This window comes from Coregonus lavaretus, assembly GCF_964263955.1.
Source record: "Coregonus lavaretus genome assembly, chromosome: 19".
Taxonomy (NCBI): Eukaryota; Metazoa; Chordata; class Actinopteri; order Salmoniformes; family Salmonidae; genus Coregonus; species Coregonus lavaretus.
In genome coordinates, this window is record NC_140006.1 from 47,910,492 (window position 1) to 47,931,458 (window position 20,967).

General features: G+C 45.6%; 1 protein-coding gene across 1 annotated transcript in view; it reads right to left on the reverse strand.

Moving 5' to 3' along the window:
* LOC311146199 (PDZ domain-containing protein GIPC1-like) overlaps positions 1–20,129 on the reverse strand; it is a 40,509-nt gene extending 20,380 nt beyond the window's left edge. Inside the window, exon 1 of the mRNA XM_084182708.1 lies at positions 19,494–20,129. Within this exon, the coding sequence (XP_084038834.1) occupies positions 19,494–19,766 (273 nt within the window). The 5' untranslated portion in view covers positions 19,767–20,129. The remainder of the gene's footprint in view (positions 1–19,493) is intronic.
* Positions 20,130–20,967: the final 838 nt, after the last annotated feature.

Consider the following 20,967-nt stretch of genomic DNA (forward strand, 5'->3'; position numbering starts at 1 on the left):
CAGGATCTCATCACGGTATTTCTGTGCATTCACATTGCCATCAATAAAATGCAATTGTGTTCATTGCCCGTAGCTTATGCCTGCCCATACCATAACCCCACCGCCACCATGGTACACTATTCACAACGTTGACGTCAGCAAACCACTCGCCCACACAACGCCATACACGCTGTCTGCCATCTGCCATCTACCTGTTTAACTAACTGAATATAACTAAGAATTTGTAGGAAAACTGTGTTGCTTCATACATTGAGAAAACCATGGAATTTGAATAATGGCCAATCTAGAGATGTCCAATGAAATGCTGACCTCACAATATGCGGTGTTAATTTGCCCAGCCTAGCATTAGATGGAGGAAGTTCAGGAGAATCTGATCATTCATTGACTGACTAACTAACTTCCGAGTGACCAGGGGACATGTAGGCCTGTCTGTTGACCGGGAATACAGCCAGTCAGCATTATGTCTTTAGGATCATTGACCTGGATGGAGTGGTTCAGAACAAGTAATGAATACATCATGATGATGATGAAAATTCCACTTCAGGGATCAGGAGTGTTTCCATCAGACTATAGAAAGAAAACGTCACTGGATGGATGAAGGCCTTTATTAAGGGGACAGGAGTGTTTCCTTCTGACTATAGACATTAGGGCTGACCCTAATTAGTCAACTGGTCGATTGTTTGGTCGTTGGTCGACCGAGATTGTTTTAGTCAAGCAGTAACAAATATATAGATATACAGTGCTATGAAAAAGTATTTGCCCCTTTCTCATTTTCTCTACTTTTGCATATTTGTGATACTGAATGTTATCAGATCTTCAACCAAAACCTAATATTAGATAAAGGGAACATAAGTGGACAATTAACACAACAGTTACATATTTATTTCATTTTCACCAGGCATTACTGGAACCATGTCGCCACCACCACCATGCATCCCCAAACCATCACACCACCACCACCATGCTTGACCTTTGGTTTTCGCCAGGCATTACTGGAACCATGTCGTACAAAAAGTTATACTTTTGAATCATCTGTCCATAGAACGTTCTTCCAAGAGTCTTGATGATCATCCAGGTGCTTTTTGGCAAACTTGAGTCAACTTTTTGGTCGAGATTGGTTTTCGGCAGGCATAATGGGACCAAACACTGCATTCCACAGTAAGAACATCATACCAAAGGTCAAGCATGGTGGTGGTGGTGTGATGGTTTGGGGATGCTTTGCTGCCTCAGGACCTGGACGACTTGCCTTAATAGAAGGAACCATGAATTCTGCTCTGTATCAGAGAATTCTACAGGAGAATGTCAGACCATCCGTCTGTGAGCTGAAGCTGAAGCGCAGCTGGGTCATGCAGCAAGACAATGATCCAAAACACACAATCAAGTCTATATGAAAATTGCTAAAAAGCAACAAATTGGAAGTTTTGGAATGGCCTGCCTAGTCAAAGTCCAGACCTAATCCCAATTGAGATGTTGTGGCAGGACTTGAAACGAGCAGTTCATGCTTGATAACCCACACGTCACTGAGTTAAAGCAGTTCTGCATGGAAGAGTGTGCCAAAATTCCTCCACAGCGACGTGAGAGACTGATCAACAACTACAGGAAGCATTTGGTTGGAGTCATTGCAGCTAAAGGTGGCACAACCAGTTATTGAGTGTAAGGGGGCAATTACTTTTCCACACAGAGGAAAATTGGGTGTTGCATAACTTTGTTTATGAAATAAATATGAAACTGTTGTGTTTATTTGTCCACTTATGTTCCCTTTATCTAATATTAGGTTTTGGTTGAAGATCTGATAACATTCAGTATCACAAATATGCAAAAGTAGAGAAAATTAGAAAGGGGGCAAATACTTTTTCATAGCACTGAATATATATATATATATATATATATATATATATATATATATATATATATATATATATATATATATATATATATATATATATATATACACACAGTATATATTTGCGCCCATCTCAGTGAACTAGCCTAGACTAAAAGCCAATTCATGCTTGATTCGAAAATGTGGTCAGAGGCTCCATATGGAGGTTGTGACGCAATTACGGAGCCTCCAGAGGCCAAATCGATCTCTGTACCACATCACCATGCGCCTCCCAAATGTTTTAACAATGCAGAGGGCTCTGTATAGCTCCGCATTGACATGATTGGTTGACGGTAGGTGGGGGCGGTACATCCTGTATAAACACAACCTCACTTCCTTGACAACAGCTCTGCACTGCTCTGTGAAGAGCAAGAAGTTTGAATGCCCTGACTTCTGCAGAGGTCACATCACCGTGCTGCACGGCCCAATGCAGACCTCGGATTACCCATGCGCCCAGATGCACAATGCACTTCCCTCTCCAGAATGATTGTTATTGTATATCAATTCCACATATATCACCAGTAGTACATTTACCATTAATTCCTATAATTTCTGCCTCCCGAGTGGCGCAGCGGTCTAAGGCACTGCATGACAGTGTTGCGGTGTCACTACAGACCCATAGGGCAGCGCACAATTGGCCCAGCGTCGTCCGGGTTAAGGGATGGTTTGGCCGGGGGGGGGGCTTTACTTGGCTCATCGCGCTCTAGCGACTCCTTGTGGCGGGGCCGGGCGCCTGCAGGCTGACTTCGGTCGTCAGTTGAACAGAGTTTCCTCCGACACATTGGTGTTAAAAAGTGTGGTTTGGTGGATCATGTTTCGGAGGACACGTGACTCTACCTTCGCCTCTCCCGAGCCCATTGGGGAGTTGCAGCGATGAGACAAGATCACAAATCACAAAATTGGGGAGAAAAAGGGGGCTAAAAATAGTCGGTCGGAGTGGCGACATTGTTTGCAGAGTGCACAACCTATGCTACACTAGTGAGAAACAAGTTTTGGTTGATTTAATTCCATTTACGAGTTCTGTCAATGTATTTATTGTCTTTTGTTTTGTTTTGTTTGGAGCGCTCCGGTCAATGTTGCGTAAGGACACGCACCTGATTACGCTTAGAAGTAGGTCTACAGCCATCTCAGTGAACTAATCCATTGTGGAGGCTTAGACTAAAAGCCAATTTATGCTTGATCCGTACTGTGGTCGGTGGATCAATATGTAGGGTGTGATACAACTGCGGAGCCTCCGGAGGCATGCAGAGGTCAAATCAAGCTCCAAATGTTGTAACAATGAGGAGGGCTCTGTATAGCTCCGCTATAAATGCAGACGTCGGACCACGCCACGACCATGCAGACGTCGGACCACGCCACGACCATGCAGACGTCAGACCACGCCACGACCATGCAGACGTCGGACCACGCCACGACCATGCAGACGTCGGACCACGCCACGACCATGCAGACGTCGGACCACGCCACGACCATGCAGACGTCGGCCCACGCCACGACCATGCAGACGTCGGACCACGCCACGACCATGCAGACGTCGGACCACGCCACGACCATGCAGACGTCGGACCACGCCACGACCATGCAGACGTCGGATCACGCCACGACCATGCAGACGTCGGATCACGCCACGACCATGCAGACGTCGGACCACGCCACGATCCAGATGCACTTCTCTCTCTCCGCCATATTTGTGCTCACATTCATTGTTTCATAACTTCATTGTGAGAATTGTTTGCGTTTGATTGTTAGTGTATATCAATTCCCCATTACATATCACCAGTGGTCCATTTACTGTTAATTCCTATAATTTGTTTGGTTAATACATTCAATATATTATTATTCCTTTTACCGTTCTCCTTGTCGGAGTGGACACATTGTTTGCAGAGCGCACAACCTACGCAACACTAGTGAGAAACAAGTTTTGGTTTATTTCATTCCATCTACGAGTTTTGTCAATTCAATTTAGTAATTGTCTTTTGTTTGGAGCGCTCCTGTCAATGTTGAGTAAGGACGCGCACACATAGAAGTCGGCCTATAGGCTACCTGGCCTGCGCACAAATGTAGGCATATCAATGTGCCCATTTGGGGATCTGATAGTATTTATGATTGGCTTAACGCACCACCACTAATGAGCTGTGGATCTTCTCAAAGTACTGTTTTCTTCACCTCAAACAGCAAGGAAACAAAGTCTGTTTTTACATCCATTGAGAATTACAATAGTTCCTCAATGTATTTGAAACATCTTTTCAGCTCTCTCCCTTTCGGTAACCACTTAGCGTGAAAGGGAAAAATGTCATGCTCTGATCCAGTGGAAATGTCATAAAATAGGCCTACCTGATTATCAGTGCTTGACTTGGACTGAAATAGGTTCCGGTACTCATTTTGGGGGCTGGTACTGTTTATATTTAGGTGCAGGAGCTCCACAGTACTGTTGAACTAATATTCTATAAGAGGAACAGGAGCTCAAGCTGTAGAAAATGTGAGGTGCCGGTACTCGGTATGCTCCCGAGTGGCACAGTGGTCTAAGGCACTGCATCGCAGTGCTAGCTGTGCCACTAGAGATCCTGGTTCATGTGGTCAAATGTAAATGTAAATACTCCGCTCCGGTGAGCTGCTGCCCAAGTCAAGCACTGTTTCTTATCCCTTGCCCAAATAGCTTACAGCTGTGTCTCTCCCGAGCTCACTGGTGCAGGAAACTGAGGGCCCAGAATATTTTATACAATGTTGCACGTTCACTAGCGCACGCTTCGGGCCGGACCCAAGTTAATAGTTGATACAATGTTTCCAGTTCGTTGCAGACAGGCCATGCATAGCCAATTTGATTTATAGGATATTTATTTTTATCAGCATATTTTCTACGTGCAGGCTGCAATGTTGTTATTTGTTGGCTTTATGTTGGCTATTTTTACATAGTTGGGAATGGCAATCAAAGTTACTTTTTAGGTTTGTATCATTTTCATTTAGATTTTGATATAATTTTGATTAACCGCATGACAATGATTTAGAGATAAGAAGACGTTATTATAGATTAAATGAAACTGTTTCACGAAAATGTGCATATGAAAACCATAATCGGCACGCAGATCGGTAGAAATGGTAAGATAAATTGGCATTAGACATAAGAGAACGGTTGCCGACTCCTCAAACCGTAAGCTTAAAGCATCATCAGACAAGCTCAAGTGCCTTGCAAAAGTATTCATCCCCTTTGGCGTTTTTCCTATTTTGTTGCATTACAACCTGTAATTTAAATATATTTTTATTTGGATTTCATGTAATGAACATACACAAAATAGTCCAAATTGGTGAAGTGAAATGAAAAAAAATACGAATTTCAAAAAATTCAAAAAAATAAATAACGGAAAAGTGGTGCGTGCATATGTATGCTATGAAGCCCCTAAATAAGATCTGGTGCAACCAATTACCTTCAGAAGTCACATAATTTGTTAAATAAAGTCCACTTGTGTGCAATCTAAGTGTCACATGATCGGTCACATGATCTCAGTATATATACACCTGTTCTGAAAGGCCCCAGAGTCTGCAACACCACTAAGCAAGGGGCACCACCAAGCAAGCGGCATCATGAAGACCAAGGAGCTCTCCAAACAGGTCAGGGACAAAGTTGTGGAGAAGTACAGATCAGGGTTGGGTTATAAAACAATATCAGAAACTTTGAACATCCCACGGAGCACCATTTAAATCCATTATTAAAAAATGGAAAGAATATGGCACCACAACAAACCTGCCAAGAGAGGGCCGCCGACCAAAACTCACAGACCAGGCAAGGAGAGCATTAATCAGAGAGGCAACAAAGAGACCAAAGATAACCCTGAAGGAGCTGCAAAGCTCCACAGCGGAGATCTGTCCATAGGACCACTTTAAGCTGTACACTCCACAGAGCTGGGCTTTACGGAATAGTGGCCAGAAAAAAGCCATTGCTTTAAGTAAAAAATAAGCAAACACGTTTGGTGTTCGTCAAAAGGCATGTGGGTGACTCCCCAAACATATGGAAGAAGTTACTCTGGTAAGATGAGACTAAAATTGATCTTTTTGGCCATCAAGGAAAACACTATGTTTGGCACAAACCCAACACCTCTCATCTCCTCGAGAACACCATCCACACAGTGAAGCATGATGGTGGCAGCATCATGCTGTGGGGATGTTTTTCATTGGCAGGGATTGGGAAACTGGTCAGAATTTAAGGAATGATGAATGGTGCTAAATACAGGGAATTTCTTGAGGGAAACCTGTTTCAGTCTTCCAGAGATTTGAGACTGGGACGGAGGTTCACCTTCCAGCAGGACAATGACCCTAAGCATACTGCTAAAGCAACACATGAGTGGTTTAAGGGGAAACATTTAAATGTCTTGGAATGGCATAGTCAAAGGCCAGACCTCAATCCAATTGAGAATCTGTGGTATGACTTAAAGATTGCTCTACACCAGCGGAACCCATCCAACTTGAAGGAGCTGGAGCAGTTTTGCCTTGAAGAATGGGCAAAAATCCCAGTGGCTAGATGTGCCAAGCTTATAAAGACATACCCCAAGAGAGACTTGCAGCTGTCATTGCTGCAAAAGGTGGCTTTACAAAATATTGACTTTGGGGGGGTGAATAGTTATGCACGCTCAAGTAGTGTTTTTTTTGTTATATTTCTTGTTTGTTTCACACAAAAAAATATTTTGCATCTTCAAAGTGGTAGGCATGTTGTGTAAATCAAATGATTCAAACCCCCCAAAAAATCCAATTTAATTCCAGGTTGTAAGGTAACAAAATAGGAAAAATGCCAAGGGGGGTGAATACTTTGGCAAGCCACTGTAGTTGATTTTACTACAACACAGTGTGTGTCTATATATGGGAAAATACACGTTTAACATGTTGCTAGCAATCGATTGGTCTAAATAACAGACGACTTTCGGTCGACCAATCATATTATTTTTGGGTCGGGGACAGCCCTAATAGAAATAAAACATCAGTGGATGTATAAAGACCTTTATGAAGGGGACAGGAGTTGTTCCTTCCGACTACTAGCGTCCAGAGTTTTTCCACAGTCAGGTGTGTCACAAAGAGATTGTAATCGTAACTTTTAAATAAATCATCAGGTGTCACAACACAATGTGTTTTTCCAAAAGTATAATTAAATCACATCGTAATTGTAAATGGTTGAGCGATAACTTGGAGGTCACCACCTGCACACACACACACACACACACACACACACACACCCTCTCAGCAGCCAATGAAAACTCTGTCTCAACCTTGTTTGTCTTACCCTCAGTCTCAACCTCCTGTGACAGCGATGCTGTGACCATGGCAACCCTTCTATCCCCTTTGGCGGGTAAACAGCCACTTAATCAACTGAAGCCCTTTCACTGTAATCACGTCTCAGTTCACACCTGTGCTCTGTCTGTCTGTCTGTCCAGGGGAAACAGGTTATGTAGCCCATGGCAGTACGTCTGTCTGTCCGTCCGTCCGTCTACAGCGCCTAAACTGAATACATTCCATATTGCTGTTCAAACACGTTGCATATTATAGACATGCACAGTGGTATCTGAGCCAAAAGTTGGCTGGACTTCGCTAAAAGACCCGTAGATCTCTACATTACTCCCTTTCTGCTTACTACTTCCATAAACTTCCGTCTTATCTAACTTTGCTGTTGAAGACACGAGTTGTGATTTGTTATGTTTTATTTGTGCCTCCCTTGACTGTGTTTTTGTATGTTAAGGTGTGTGTGTGTGTGTGTGTGTGTGTGTGTGTGTAGATATATTTTGTATAAATGTATTTGTATTGTATTATACAGGGCACATTTAAAAAAAAAAAAGAGACCTAGGTCTCAATATGTCTTCGCTGTTAAAATAAAAAGGTAAACATTTTTTATTTATTTTTTTATAAAATGCATTATTTACCCAGATAAGGGAAGTAATGACATTTTAAATAATGTAATCAACAGGGAATGCCTTACCATTTCAAATGGATTAAAATAAAAATAAAGGTGAAATCAACTAGATAAACACAGTAATAAATTCTGCTGGTCAGTAAAATAACAAGGAATATGATTGAGGGCATAAAGAAAATCAAATGAGCTCAATAAAGCAGAATAACCCCTTCCTTCCTTCTCAATCACAACATAATAACCCCTTCCTTCCTTCTCAATCACAACATAATAACCCCTTCCTTCCTTCTCAATCACAACATAATAACCCCTTCCTTCCTTCTCAATCACAACATAATAACCCCTTCCTTCCTTCTCAATCACAACATAATAACCCCTTCCTTCCTTCTCAATCACAACATAATAACCCCTTCCTTCCTTCTCAATCACAACATAATAACCCCTTCCTTCCTTCTCAATCACAACATAATAACCCCTTCCTTTCTTCTCAATCACAACATAATAACCCCTTCCTTCCTTCTCAATCACAACATAATAACCCCTTCCTTCCTTCTCAATCACAACATAATAACCCCTTCCTTTTTAAAACAGCAATGTTATTACAGTAAGATCCCGTAATCTCTGACTTGGAACGGAAATGTTTTCAGGTAAAGAAAATCCATTGTAACAAACACTAACAAAACAAATAAGCCAGAAGAAATCAATGTAGTCCCAAATATCACAAAAATGTAGCTCCAAACCGAGTGCTATTGTTTGGTGATGACGTGAGCATGTATTTACACAGTGGAGTGGATTAGACCAGTTCTCTGCCTCAGCTTCCATCAGATGGGATTGTCTGTAACATTTAATCCCTTTGAACAATTAGGAAATGTCTGGCTTGCTGTAAACTTGAAATAACACGAGACTACCGTTGGTCTCCTATAGCTCAGTCTACTTAGACAATATGAGACTACCGTTGGTCTCCTATAGCTCAGTCTACTTAGACAATATGAGACTACCGTTGGTCTCCTATAGCTCAGTCTACTTTATAGTATCCTCAGTCTGTACACTGACAGCAAAGCAAAGCTTGAAATGAGCCAAACAAAGACTCCTCTGAGACCTTGTTTACACGGACTAGCATAGAGTTAAGTCTGCTATCGCTCAGCGGCAGATAGAACACTGTAGTTAGTACCAATAAAGTAAAGACAACAAGCAACACCTGGTCGAAGGACGCTGGAGTATTCAAACTGTAACCAAATGACTTGGTGAGCCCAGCAGTACAGATGGGTACACAGAGACCACAGCCCTACCCTAGCTAATAGTACAGATAGGTACAGTGCATTCGGTAAGGTATTCAGACCCCTTCACTTTTTCCACATTCTGTTACGTTACAGCCTTATTCTAAAATGGATTGGGAAGAAAAAAAATCCCTCATCAATCTACACACAATACCCCATAATGACAAAGCAAAAACAGGTTTTTTGAAAATGTTCCAAACACCAGAGACACCAAAGACACTATAGAGACACTAGAGAGACTATATACACTAGAGAGAGACTAGTATAGAGAGAGACTAGTATATATATATATATATATATATATATATATATATATATATATATATATATATATATATATATATATATATATATATATATATATAGAGAGAGAGACACTATATAGACACTAGAGAGAGACTAGTATATAGTATATAGTATAGTATATAGTATACAGATAGAGACTAGTATATAGTATAGTATATAATATATAGTATACAGATAGAGACTAGTATATAGTATAGTATATAGTATATAGTATACAGATAGAGACTAGTATATAGTATATAGTATAGTATATAGTATATAGTATACAGATAGAGACTAGTATATAGTATAGTATATAGTATATAGTATACAGATAGAGACTAGTATATAGTATATAGTATAGTATATAGTATACAGATAGAGACTAGTATATAGTATATAGTATAGTATATAGTATACAGATAGAGACTAGTATATAGTATATAGTATAGTATATAGTATACAGATAGAGACTAGTATATAGTATATAGTATAGTATACAGATAGAGACTAGTATATAGTATAGTATATAGTATACAGATAGAGACTAGTATATAGTATATAGTATAGTATATAGTATACAGATAGAGACTAGTATATAGTATATAGTATAGTATATAGTATACAGATAGAGACTAGTATATAGTATAGTATATAGTATACAGACTAGTATATAGTATATAGTATAGTATATAGTATATAGTATACAGATAGAGACTATATAGTATACAGATAGAGACTAGTATATAGTATATAGTATAGTATATAGTATACAGATAGAGACTAGTATATAGTATAGTATATAGTATACAGATAGAGACTAGTATATAGTATATAGTATATATTTTATGAGTGTTTATTTCCTCTTGTTCTCATGTTGTCTTTTTGGTCTCATCTCCTTCACTCTTTCTGTTGTGACTGTGCACTTTCCAATTCTCACACACACACACACACACACACACACACACACACACACAAACCCCTCCCCCTGCCACTCACAACAACAAAGCTGAGAGATCACTTCTTCCTCCCTGACAAGTGGTTTCAACTCGCTATTTGCATTCGAGGTTTAACACTTTTTTTTTTTTTTTAAAGCTCTGTAATAATGTGACGAATAGAAGAATGCAATGTTCTTTATCCCCATAACGTATTGCACAAGTTGACTGCAGGTATTTACTTAAAACGTAGCTACAAATATTCAAATGTATAAAACAAAAAAAAAAAACGTAAAATAAATAGTTTCAACGGTATTGAAAAACCCTCCTGTGGATTTTTCCAAATACCCCGGTATACGGTATATACGACATACTGCCTAAGAGAAGACAAAACAAAAACAAAAACGAAAACGTTCTTATTCTCATTCTGAGAAGGTAGGCCAGTTGATTTCAACATCTGAATGTGGACAGGCTAGCCCGCTGTTCAAACAGTTGGAGACGGACAGAAGGGTGTGTTCATAATTCAACTGCAAATAGATCCAAGTTGGCTAAACTTTAAATATAAAGATTATCTGGCTCCTCACTAGCATGAGGGCTTGTATTATCTGGCTCCTCACTAGCATGAGGGCTTGTATTATCTGGCTCCTCACTAGCACGAGGGCTTGTATTATCTGGCTACTCACTAGCATGAGGGCTTGTATTATCTGGCTCCTCACTAGCATGAGGGCTTGTATTATCTGGCTCCTCACTAGCATGAGGGCTTGCATTATCTGGCTACTCACTAGCATGAGGGCTTGTATTATCTGGCTACTCACTAGCATGAGGGCTTGTATTATCTGGCTACTCACTAGCATGAGGGCTTGTATTATCTGGCTCCTCACTAGCATGAGGGCTTGCATTATCTGGCTACTCACTAGCATGAGGGCTTGTATTATCTGGCTACTCACTAGCACGAGGGCTTGCATTATCTGGCTACTCACTAGCACGAGGGCTTGTGCTTGAGAAGTTGTTTATGTGTTAATCATTTTCTATAAGGTCTGCTACAGAAGTTAGTCATTATTAGTGAATGTGCAGGTTATGGTCAGGTTAAATTTGTAACAAAAAAGGGGATTTTCATAGACAGACAAGTGATTATTGCACAAAAGCAGGTAAAACTATTTTGATAAAATAATACAATTATTAGCGTGTCTTATGGTTAAGCCCTGAACTCATTAGATTATTGCTGACTGTTTGAAATGCAGTGTATTTGACCTTTAAAATTGTACAACAAAGCTTATTTAGAGAAAGAAAATTGAGATATATATCATGAATCTGCCATAAGTTTGAAAAAAAATCGAGATATGATTTTTTTTAGGCCATATCGCCCAGGCCTATAGAGACCACAGCCATCCCTAACCAATAGTACAGCCAGGTAGGTAGACAGGTACAGAGACCACGCCCATCCCTAACCAATAGTACAGCCAGGTAGGTAGACAGGTACAGAGACCACGGCCTAGCCCTAACCAATAGTACAGCCAGGTAGGTAGACAGGTACAGAGACCACGGCCATCCCTAGCCAATAGTACAGCCAGGTAGGTAGACAGGTACAGAGACCACGCCCATCCCTAGCCAATAGTACAGCCAGGTAGGTAGACAGGTACACAGAGACCACGCCCATCCCTAGCCAATAGTACAGCCAGGTAGGTAGACAGGTACAGAGACCACGGCCATCCCTAGCCAATAGTACAGCCAGGTAGGTAGACAGGTACAGAGACCACGCCCATCCCTAGCCAATAGTACAGCCAGGTAGGTAGACAGGTACACAGAGACCACGCCCATCCCTAGCCAATAGTACAGCCAGGTAGGTAGACAGGTACAGAGACCACGCCCATCCCTAACCAATAGTACAGCCAGGTAGGTAGACAGGTACAGAGACCACGCCCATCCCTAGCCAATAGTACAGCCAGGTAGGTAGACAGGTACAGAGACCACGCCCATCCCTAACCAATAGTACAGCCAGGTAGGTAGACAGGTACAGAGACCACGCCCATCCCTAGCCAATAGTACAGCCAGGTAGGTAGACAGGTACACAGAGACCACGCCCATCCCTAGCCAATAGTACAGCCAGGTAGGTAGACAGGTACACAGAGACCACGCCCATCCCTAACCAATAGTACAGCCAGGTAGGTAGACAGGTACAGAGACCACGCCCATCCCTAACCAATAGTACAGCCAGGTAGGTAGACAGGTAGAGACCACGCCCATCCCTAGCCAATAGTACAGCCAGGTAGGTAGACAGGTACACAGAGACCACGGCCATCCCTAACCAATAGTACAGCCAAGTAGGTAGACAGGTACACAGAGACCACGCCCATCCCTAACCAATAGTACAGCCAGGTAGGTAGACAGGTACAGAGACCACGGCCATCCCTAACCAATAGTACAGCCAGGTAGGTAGACAGGTACAGAGAGACCACGCCCATCCCTAGCCAATAGTACAGCCAGGTAGGTAGACAGGTACAGAGAGACCACGCCCATCCCTAGCCAATAGTACAGCCAGGTAGGTAGACAGGTACAGAGACCACGGCCATCCCTAGAAGCTAGCCAATAGTATTATATCCTATAGTATACAGTAATAATACTATATAGGTAGATACATAGAGATGGCAGGTGGACAGACAGGTTGCAGGTCACGCTGCCTGCCAGAGAGCCACACCTGTAATGTGTTCCTGGTAACTCACCTGTAGTAAAAACCTTTACAGCAGCAGACTTTGACCTGCAGACGCAGCCACACGTACAGTTCACCTGTGACTGGAGTAAGCCTAGCTTCTACACTGTAAAACATCCACAGGTACAGTTCACCTGTGACTGGAGTAAGCCTAGCTTCTACACTGTAAAACATCCACAGGTACAGTTCACCTGTGACTGGAGTAAGCCTAGCTTCTACACTGTAAAACATCCACAGGTACAGTTCACCTGTGACTGGAGTAAGCCTAGCTTCTACACTGTAAAACATCCACACGTACAGTTCACCTGTGACTGGAGTAAGCCTAGCTTCTACACTGTAAAACATCCACAGGTACAGTTCACCTGTGACTGGAGTAAGCCTAGCTTCTACACTGTAAAACATCCACAGGTACAGTTCACCTGTGACTGGAGTAAGCCTAGCTTCTACACTGTAAAACATCCACAGGTACAGTTCACCTGTGACTGGAGTAAGCCTAGCTTCTACACTGTAAAACATCCACAGGTACAGTTCACCTGTGACTGGAGTAAGCCTAGCTTCTACACTGTAAAACATCCACAGGTACAGTTCACCTGTGACTGGAGTAAGCCTAGCTTCTACACTGTAAAACATCCACAGGTACAGTTCACCTGTGACTGGAGTAAGCCTAGCTTCTACACTGTAAAACATCCACGGGTACAGTTCACCTGTGACTGGAGTAAGCCTAGCTTCTACACTGTAAAACATCCACATCCTCATGGACGTTACATCCTCATGACCAGGTGTGGTCCTCTGTAGCTCAGCTGGTAGAGCATGGCGCTTGTAACGCCCAGGGTAGTGGGTTCGATCCCCGGGACCACCCATACGTAAAAATGTATGAGCACATGACTGTAAGTCGCTTTGGATAAAAGCGTCTGCTAAATGGCATATTATTATTATATTATGTAACAGAGCACAGTGAGAGACGATGAGGACGGCCTTCTCCATGTCTCCTTCAGAATCATGACAAGTGTTGTAATCTACAGAATCCCTAAATGACACCTTGGTGATGAAATGGAGTGATTGTTTGCGTAGGAAAGGGTAAGCCACGGTATGGAGACCATGTTCACAACAGGTGTGACTTGCACGATGACTGTTCAGGTGATTCCCTATACAAAGCCCTTGCTGACATACTAGCTGATGTTAAGGTATACCAAACAAACAATCACACATGTCTTTTTTTTTTTTGTCTGGCAACTTCCCTTACCACAAAATAATATTTGGGTCAATACAATATTACACTTCAGCCAAGTAGTTGACCCAGGGAGAGTAGAGAGCTGTAGTGGTGTGTGAGGGAGGGGTTAGTTCTAGAGCCATGGTCCAGGACAGAGCTTTTATCAGGCCGGTCTTTAATCTGTGCCCACTGGCAGGATGTAGGGGACTTCCTCTGGGAGATACCAACCACCACAACACCCCCCTCCCCTGCCTCTCTCTGGGAGATACCAACCACCACAACACCCCCCTCCCCTGCCTCTCTCTGGGAGATACCAACCACCACAACACCCCCCTCCCCTGCCTCTCTCTGGGAGATACCAACCACCACAACACCCCCCTCCCCTGCCTCTCTCTGGGAGATACCAACCACCACAACACCCCCCTCCCCTGCCTCTCTCTGGGAGATACCAACCACCACAACACCCCCCTCCCCTGCCTCTCTCTGGGAGATACCAACCACCACAACACCCCCCTCCCCTGCCTCTCTCTGGGAGATACCAACCACCACAACACCCCCCTCCCCTGCCTCTCTCTGGGAGATACCAACCACCACAACACCCCCCTCCCCTGCCTCTCTCTGGGAGATACCAACCACCACAACACCCCCCTCCCCTGCCTCTCTCTGGGAGATACCAACCACCACAACACCCCCTCCCCTGCCTCTCTCTGGGAGATACCAACCACCACAACACCCCCTCCCCTGCCTCTCTCTGGGAGATACCAACCACCACAACACCCCCCTCCCCTGCCTCTCTCTGGGAGATACCAACCACCACAACACCCCCCTCCCCTGCCTCTCTCTGGGAGATACCAACCACCACAACACCCCCCTCCCCTGCCTCTCTCTGGGAGATACCAACCACCACAACACCCCCTCCCCTGCCTCTCTCTGGGAGATACCAACCACCACAACACCCCCTCCCCTGCCTCTCTCTGGGAGATACCAACCACCACAACACCCCCCTCCCCTGCCTCTCTCTGGGAGATACCAACCACCACAACACCCCCCTCCCCTGCCTCTCTCTGGGAGATACCAACCACCACAACACCCCCCTCCCCTGCCTCTCTCTGGGAGATACCAACCACCACAACACCCCCCTCCCCTGCCTCTCTCTGGGAGATACCAACCACCACAACACCCCCCTCCCCTGCCTCTCTCTGGGAGATACCAACCACCACAACACCCCCCTCCCCTGCCTCTCTCTGGGAGATACCAACCACCACAACACCCCCCTCCCCTGCCTCTCTCTGGGAGATACCAACCACCACAACACCCCCCTCCCCTGCCTCTCTCTGGGAGATACCAACCACCACAACACCCCCCTCCCCTGCCTCTCTCTGGGAGATACCAACCACCACAACACCCCCTCCCCTGCCTCTCTCTGGGAGATACCAACCACCACAACACCCCCCTCCCCTGCCTCTCTCTGGGAGATACCAACCACCACAACACCCCCCTCCCCTGCCTCTCTCTGGGAGATACCAACCACCACAACACCCCCCTCCCCTGCCTCTCTCTGGGAGATACCAACCACCACAACACCCCCCTCCCCTGCCTCTCTCTGGGAGATACCAACCACCACAACACCCCCTCCCCTGCCTCTCTCTGGGAGATACCAACCACCACAACACCCCCTCCCCTGCCTCTCTCTGGGAGATACCAACCACCACAACACCCCCCTCCCCTGCCTCTCTCTGGGAGATACCAACCACCACAACACCCCCCTCCCCTGCCTCTCTCTGGGAGATACCAACCACCACAACACCCCCCTCCCCTGCCTCTCTCTGGGAGATACCAACCACCACAACACCCCCTCCCCTGCCTCTCTCTGGGAGATACCAACCACCACAACACCCCCTCCCCTGCCTCTCTCTGGGAGATACCAACCACCACAACACCCCCCTCCCCTGCCTCTCTCTGGGAGATACCAACCACCACAACACCCCCCTCCCCTGCCTCTCTCTGGGAGATACCAACCACCACAACACCCCCCTCCCCTGCCTCTCTCTGGGAGATACCAACCACCACAACACCCCCCTCCCCTGCCTCTCTCTGGGAGATACCAACCACCACAACACCCCCCTCCCCTGCCTCTCTCTGGGAGATACCAACCACCACAACACCCCCCTCCCCTGCCTCTCTCTGGGAGATACCAACCACCACAACACCCCCCTCCCCTGCCTCTCTCTGGGAGATACCAACCACCACAACACCCCCCTCCCCTGCCTCTCTCTGGGAGATACCAACCACCACAACACCCCCCTCCCCTGCCTCTCTCTGGGAGATACCAACCACCACAACACCCCCTCCCCTGCCTCTCTCTGGGAGATACCAACCACCACAACACCCCCTCCCCTGCCTCTCTCTGGGAGATACCAACCACCACAACACCCCCCTCCCCTGCCTCTCTCTGGGATATACCAACCACCACAACACCCCCTCCCCTGCCTCTCTCTGGGAGATACCAACCACCACAACACCCCCCTCCCCTGCCTCTCTCTGGGAGATACCAACCACCACAACACCCCCCTCCCCTGCCTCTCTCTGGGAGATACCAACCACCACAACACCCCCCTCCCCTGCCTCTCTCTGGGAGATACCAACCACCACAACACCCCCTCCCCTGCCTCTCTCTGGGAGATACCAACCACCACAACACCCCCCTCCCCTGCCTCTCTCTGGGAGATACCAACCACCACAACACCCCCTCCCCTGCCTCTCTCTGGGAGATACCAACCACCACAACACCCCCCTCCCCTGCCTCTCTCTGGGATATACCAACCACCACAACACCCCCTCCCCTGCCTCTCTCTGGGAGATACCAACCACCACAACACCCCCCTCCCCTGCCTCTCTCTGGGAGATACCAACCACCACAACACCCCCCTCCCCTGCCTCTCTCTGGGAGATACCAACCACCACAACACCCCCCTCCCCTGCCTCTCTCTGGGAGATACCAACCACCACAACACCCCCTCCCCTGCCTCTCTCTGGGAGATACCAACCACCACAACACCCCCCTCCCCTGCCTCTCTCTGGGAGATACCAACCACCACAACACCCCCTCCCCTGCCTCTCTCTGGGAGATACCAACCACCACAACACCCCCCTCCCCTGCCTCTCTCTGGGAGATACCAACCACCACAACACCCCCCTCCCCTGCCTCTCTCTGGGAGATACCAACCACCACAACACCCCCTCCCCTGCCTCTCTCTGGGAGATACCAACCACCACAACACCCCCCTCCCCTGCCTCTCTCTGGGAGATACCAACCACCACAACACCCCCCTCCCCTGCCTCTCTCTGGGAGATACCAACCACCACAACACCCCCCTCCCCTGCCTCTCTCTGGGAGATACCAACCACCACAACACCCCCCTCCCCTGCCTCTCTCTGGGAGATACCAACCACCACAACACCCCCCTCCCCTGCCTCTCTCTGGGAGATACCAACCACCACAACACCCCCCTCCCCTGCCTCTCTCTGGGAGATACCAACCACCACAACACCCCCTCCCCTGCCTCTCTCTGGGAGATACCACAGATCTAGCCCCTCTCCTCCCCCATCCCCTGATCATGTCGTCTGTTAAAAAAAAAAAAGCATCCAACACAGTCCAAAATGGGTGTCAAACAGCCCCTGCCCTGAAGTGAGCGTGTGTTTCCAACAACATGCTCAGAAAACAAGGAAGAGGAGTTTCATGTTCAAACAAGTTGGGAGTTGGGACTTGGCCTGCCTACCCAGAACTCCTTGCTCCGGCCAAACGCTACGCCCACGGACGTTAGTTTCTTCTCTGCAATGAGTCTGGATCTGAGTACCTCCCCGACGATTTCTAGAACGGAAACCCATTCTAGACCGTCTGATTGGTCGCAGAAACCGAAGGGTTGGGCCAGAGCCAGGTGTGTAAAGGGGCGTTTTTTTGAAAATGTGTAATTGTCTTCGATACTTTGATTGGTTAGAGATGACCCAAATCGCTGATGGCTTTGTTTTGTACAACAGCCCTCATTTTGATGTCACCACAAACGACTTCAACGATGGCGGTCTCAGACTGAAGTATGCAGCGAACGACAGAGCAGAGGAAGAATTCAGTTTCAGGCAAAGTCGGGACATGGATCAGAGAAAAATGATCATGCATAGCAATGTCTGGCAGAAGTGCTGCAACAAATGAAAAATGGTTGCGATTCTGTTCAGGTCAGATAAAAGACAACGTTATATTTGTTAACTTTATGGTGTTTTTGTTTCCCCAGTTTGTCCATCGGTCTGCTTTCCGAGAATGTCTCTCTCTCTCTCTCTCGTCTGTCACTGTGGGCTCATCTACACTGGTGTGTGTGTGTGTGTGTGTGTGTGTGTGTGTGTAACGATGGCTCCAGCTCAAATGTGTCCCTGTGTGATAGCAGAGGCGGGCTGGTCGGTCCAGCTCAGAAAGACAAAAGACAGACATGTCACTCACAGACTCCTTTAACAAAGACAGACAGCACAATGACTGAGGCAGCGTCCCAAATGGCCTCCCTATTCTGTTTATAGTGCACTACTTTAGACCAGGGCCCTGGAATAGGGTGCCATTTGGGACCTTTGGACTCGGCAGCCTGGCCTGGCCCAGGGATGAGGGCAGACAGAAAGGGCTGTGAACATGCACTTGTTGTTTAGGAAGCTTTTTTTTCTTCTCCCTGAGCCTTGGTAGTTTTTTGTCCCTGACTGTAGAGAAATATACCTTTTGCACTAATGTCTGTCTGTGAGCCGAGGCCTTCACCTCTCTTCAAAGGATGGAATTGAACCCTGTAAAACTAAGTACAACTATCTCAAAGATAATCAAGAGGGATTTTCTATGATACCAAAACATGTACAGTTTCCTCAATAACTTTTCCAAATGTGTCAATGTGATTCATTGACCATGTAAACACAGATCGATGTCCATATAGCCCCATTTATTAAAATAAACATTTATTATATTTATTTTGATTTAATTATTATTCCCTATGCTAATAGAGGAGCAATAGTCTCACCAAATGGCCCCAGAAACTACAGTTAAATTGAATACCTGTCAAATCAGGTGAGGTCTCATGTAGCCTAGGATAAATAAGGCTTGGTCCTGACTCACTTCCACCAGGTACTGCTTATCCTCAGTCTAGCGGATGTGAAATTGAGCCTCCTTCTGCGTAGGTAGGCTGCAATGTCAGGGCGCACCTTGCGCAAAAAAACCTCTGCCAGCTTTGGCATTCAGAAAACCTCGTTTTTCATCTGTCTACAACTACAAAAGTTGTAAAAACATACCTCTGGTGGACTTAAATTGAAAGTCTCGGCTATTTTCCCGTAGAGTTCTTTGACATTAGTAAATCCCTCGATCCTTCCCGTGGGGCTGCCGTGAGCTAGCTGAGTGTGGAACACTAGTTTGGGCCGCAAGTTGGCAGGTGGCGGTGGGAGCCCCGCTCCGTTCACAGTCGACTTCACGGAGCTGCCACCTGCCTGTCCACCGACCTCCTCATTCTCCACCAGGTTCGAGCTCTCTCTCGACTTGTTCTTCTTTCTCCTCAGTCCTAAAGGCATTGTGTTGGGCGTCAATAAATCGGTTGGTCGGTTGATAAATCCGTTGGGTCTGTCGGTCCGGCTAGAACATTGGAGTGGCTACCAGTTGCACAAATCCTCCTTCCTTCCGCCTTTTTTTACCTCGACAAAACTCGACTGACTCTCCTTTTTTTCCAGGTTCGACTTTGTTCTTCGACAGTGAGTGACTCGTCAACCCAACCCCCCCCAGACTTGCAAGTGAAAACGGCGGTAATATTCAACAGGTAGGTGGCGAACGTGCGACGCGACGTTTTCCTGGTTTTATCCAGCCGACTGTAGCTAGAAACCGTGTCAGACAACAGCGGCTCTGTTCCACTGTGCTGTGGCTGGGAGCGCAGGCGCAGTGGGGCCGTGGAGATAACGCGCCGTACCGGACGCCCCATATACCTGTCCGACCTGCTGACTCAGGTGACCGTCTGAGTCTTCACTCAAAACAACACGTTCCAAGAAACATACACATTTTGTTATAAAGTAGAGTACTTACAATTGTTACCTTTACAGTTCGTTTTTTTTGTTCATATTGAGTTGATTTATTTAGGCCTGTACAGGGGCTGACTGGGACCATTGACTGGGACCAGTAATCGGCCATAGCATTTCAAACGCATTGGACCGTTTTTTCCCCTTGAGGCCTCCATTACTAGCCAGATAATGACTATTTAGCATAATTGTTTTTATTGATTTATCTTTATTTTCTGCTTTTCTAGGTCATTTTTTTTTGTCCAAAATGCCAGGTGGCGTTCCGCTCTGCTACCTATAATGTAAAGCGCCCCTCACCCTAGAAGTATCCTATAGTTCTGTCTCCACTGAGTTTATTTGCAAATCCTTGAAATCCTCGAAATTACACTAGATTAATTACACTGTACCTGCCTATGTGAGTACCATGTAAAAACATAGAGGAATTTACAAACACCTATGAGCCAAGTAGGCTAATTGCCTGATTTAAATCTAGGCCCTACATTTATCCCCACTTGCATCAGATTGGCATTTATGATTTTATTCTGATCCCAATTAGCTGTTGGGGTCCACACAAAACATAGAACATGACAAAATACAGAACACTAATAGACAGCAACACAAATGTTAACTAAGAACACTACGACTAAAGAACAATAATCTTAGGTTTCATATTAAGACATTGTCACGTGAATTATTTTCTCTAATTCACCCTAAGCTTGAATCATTA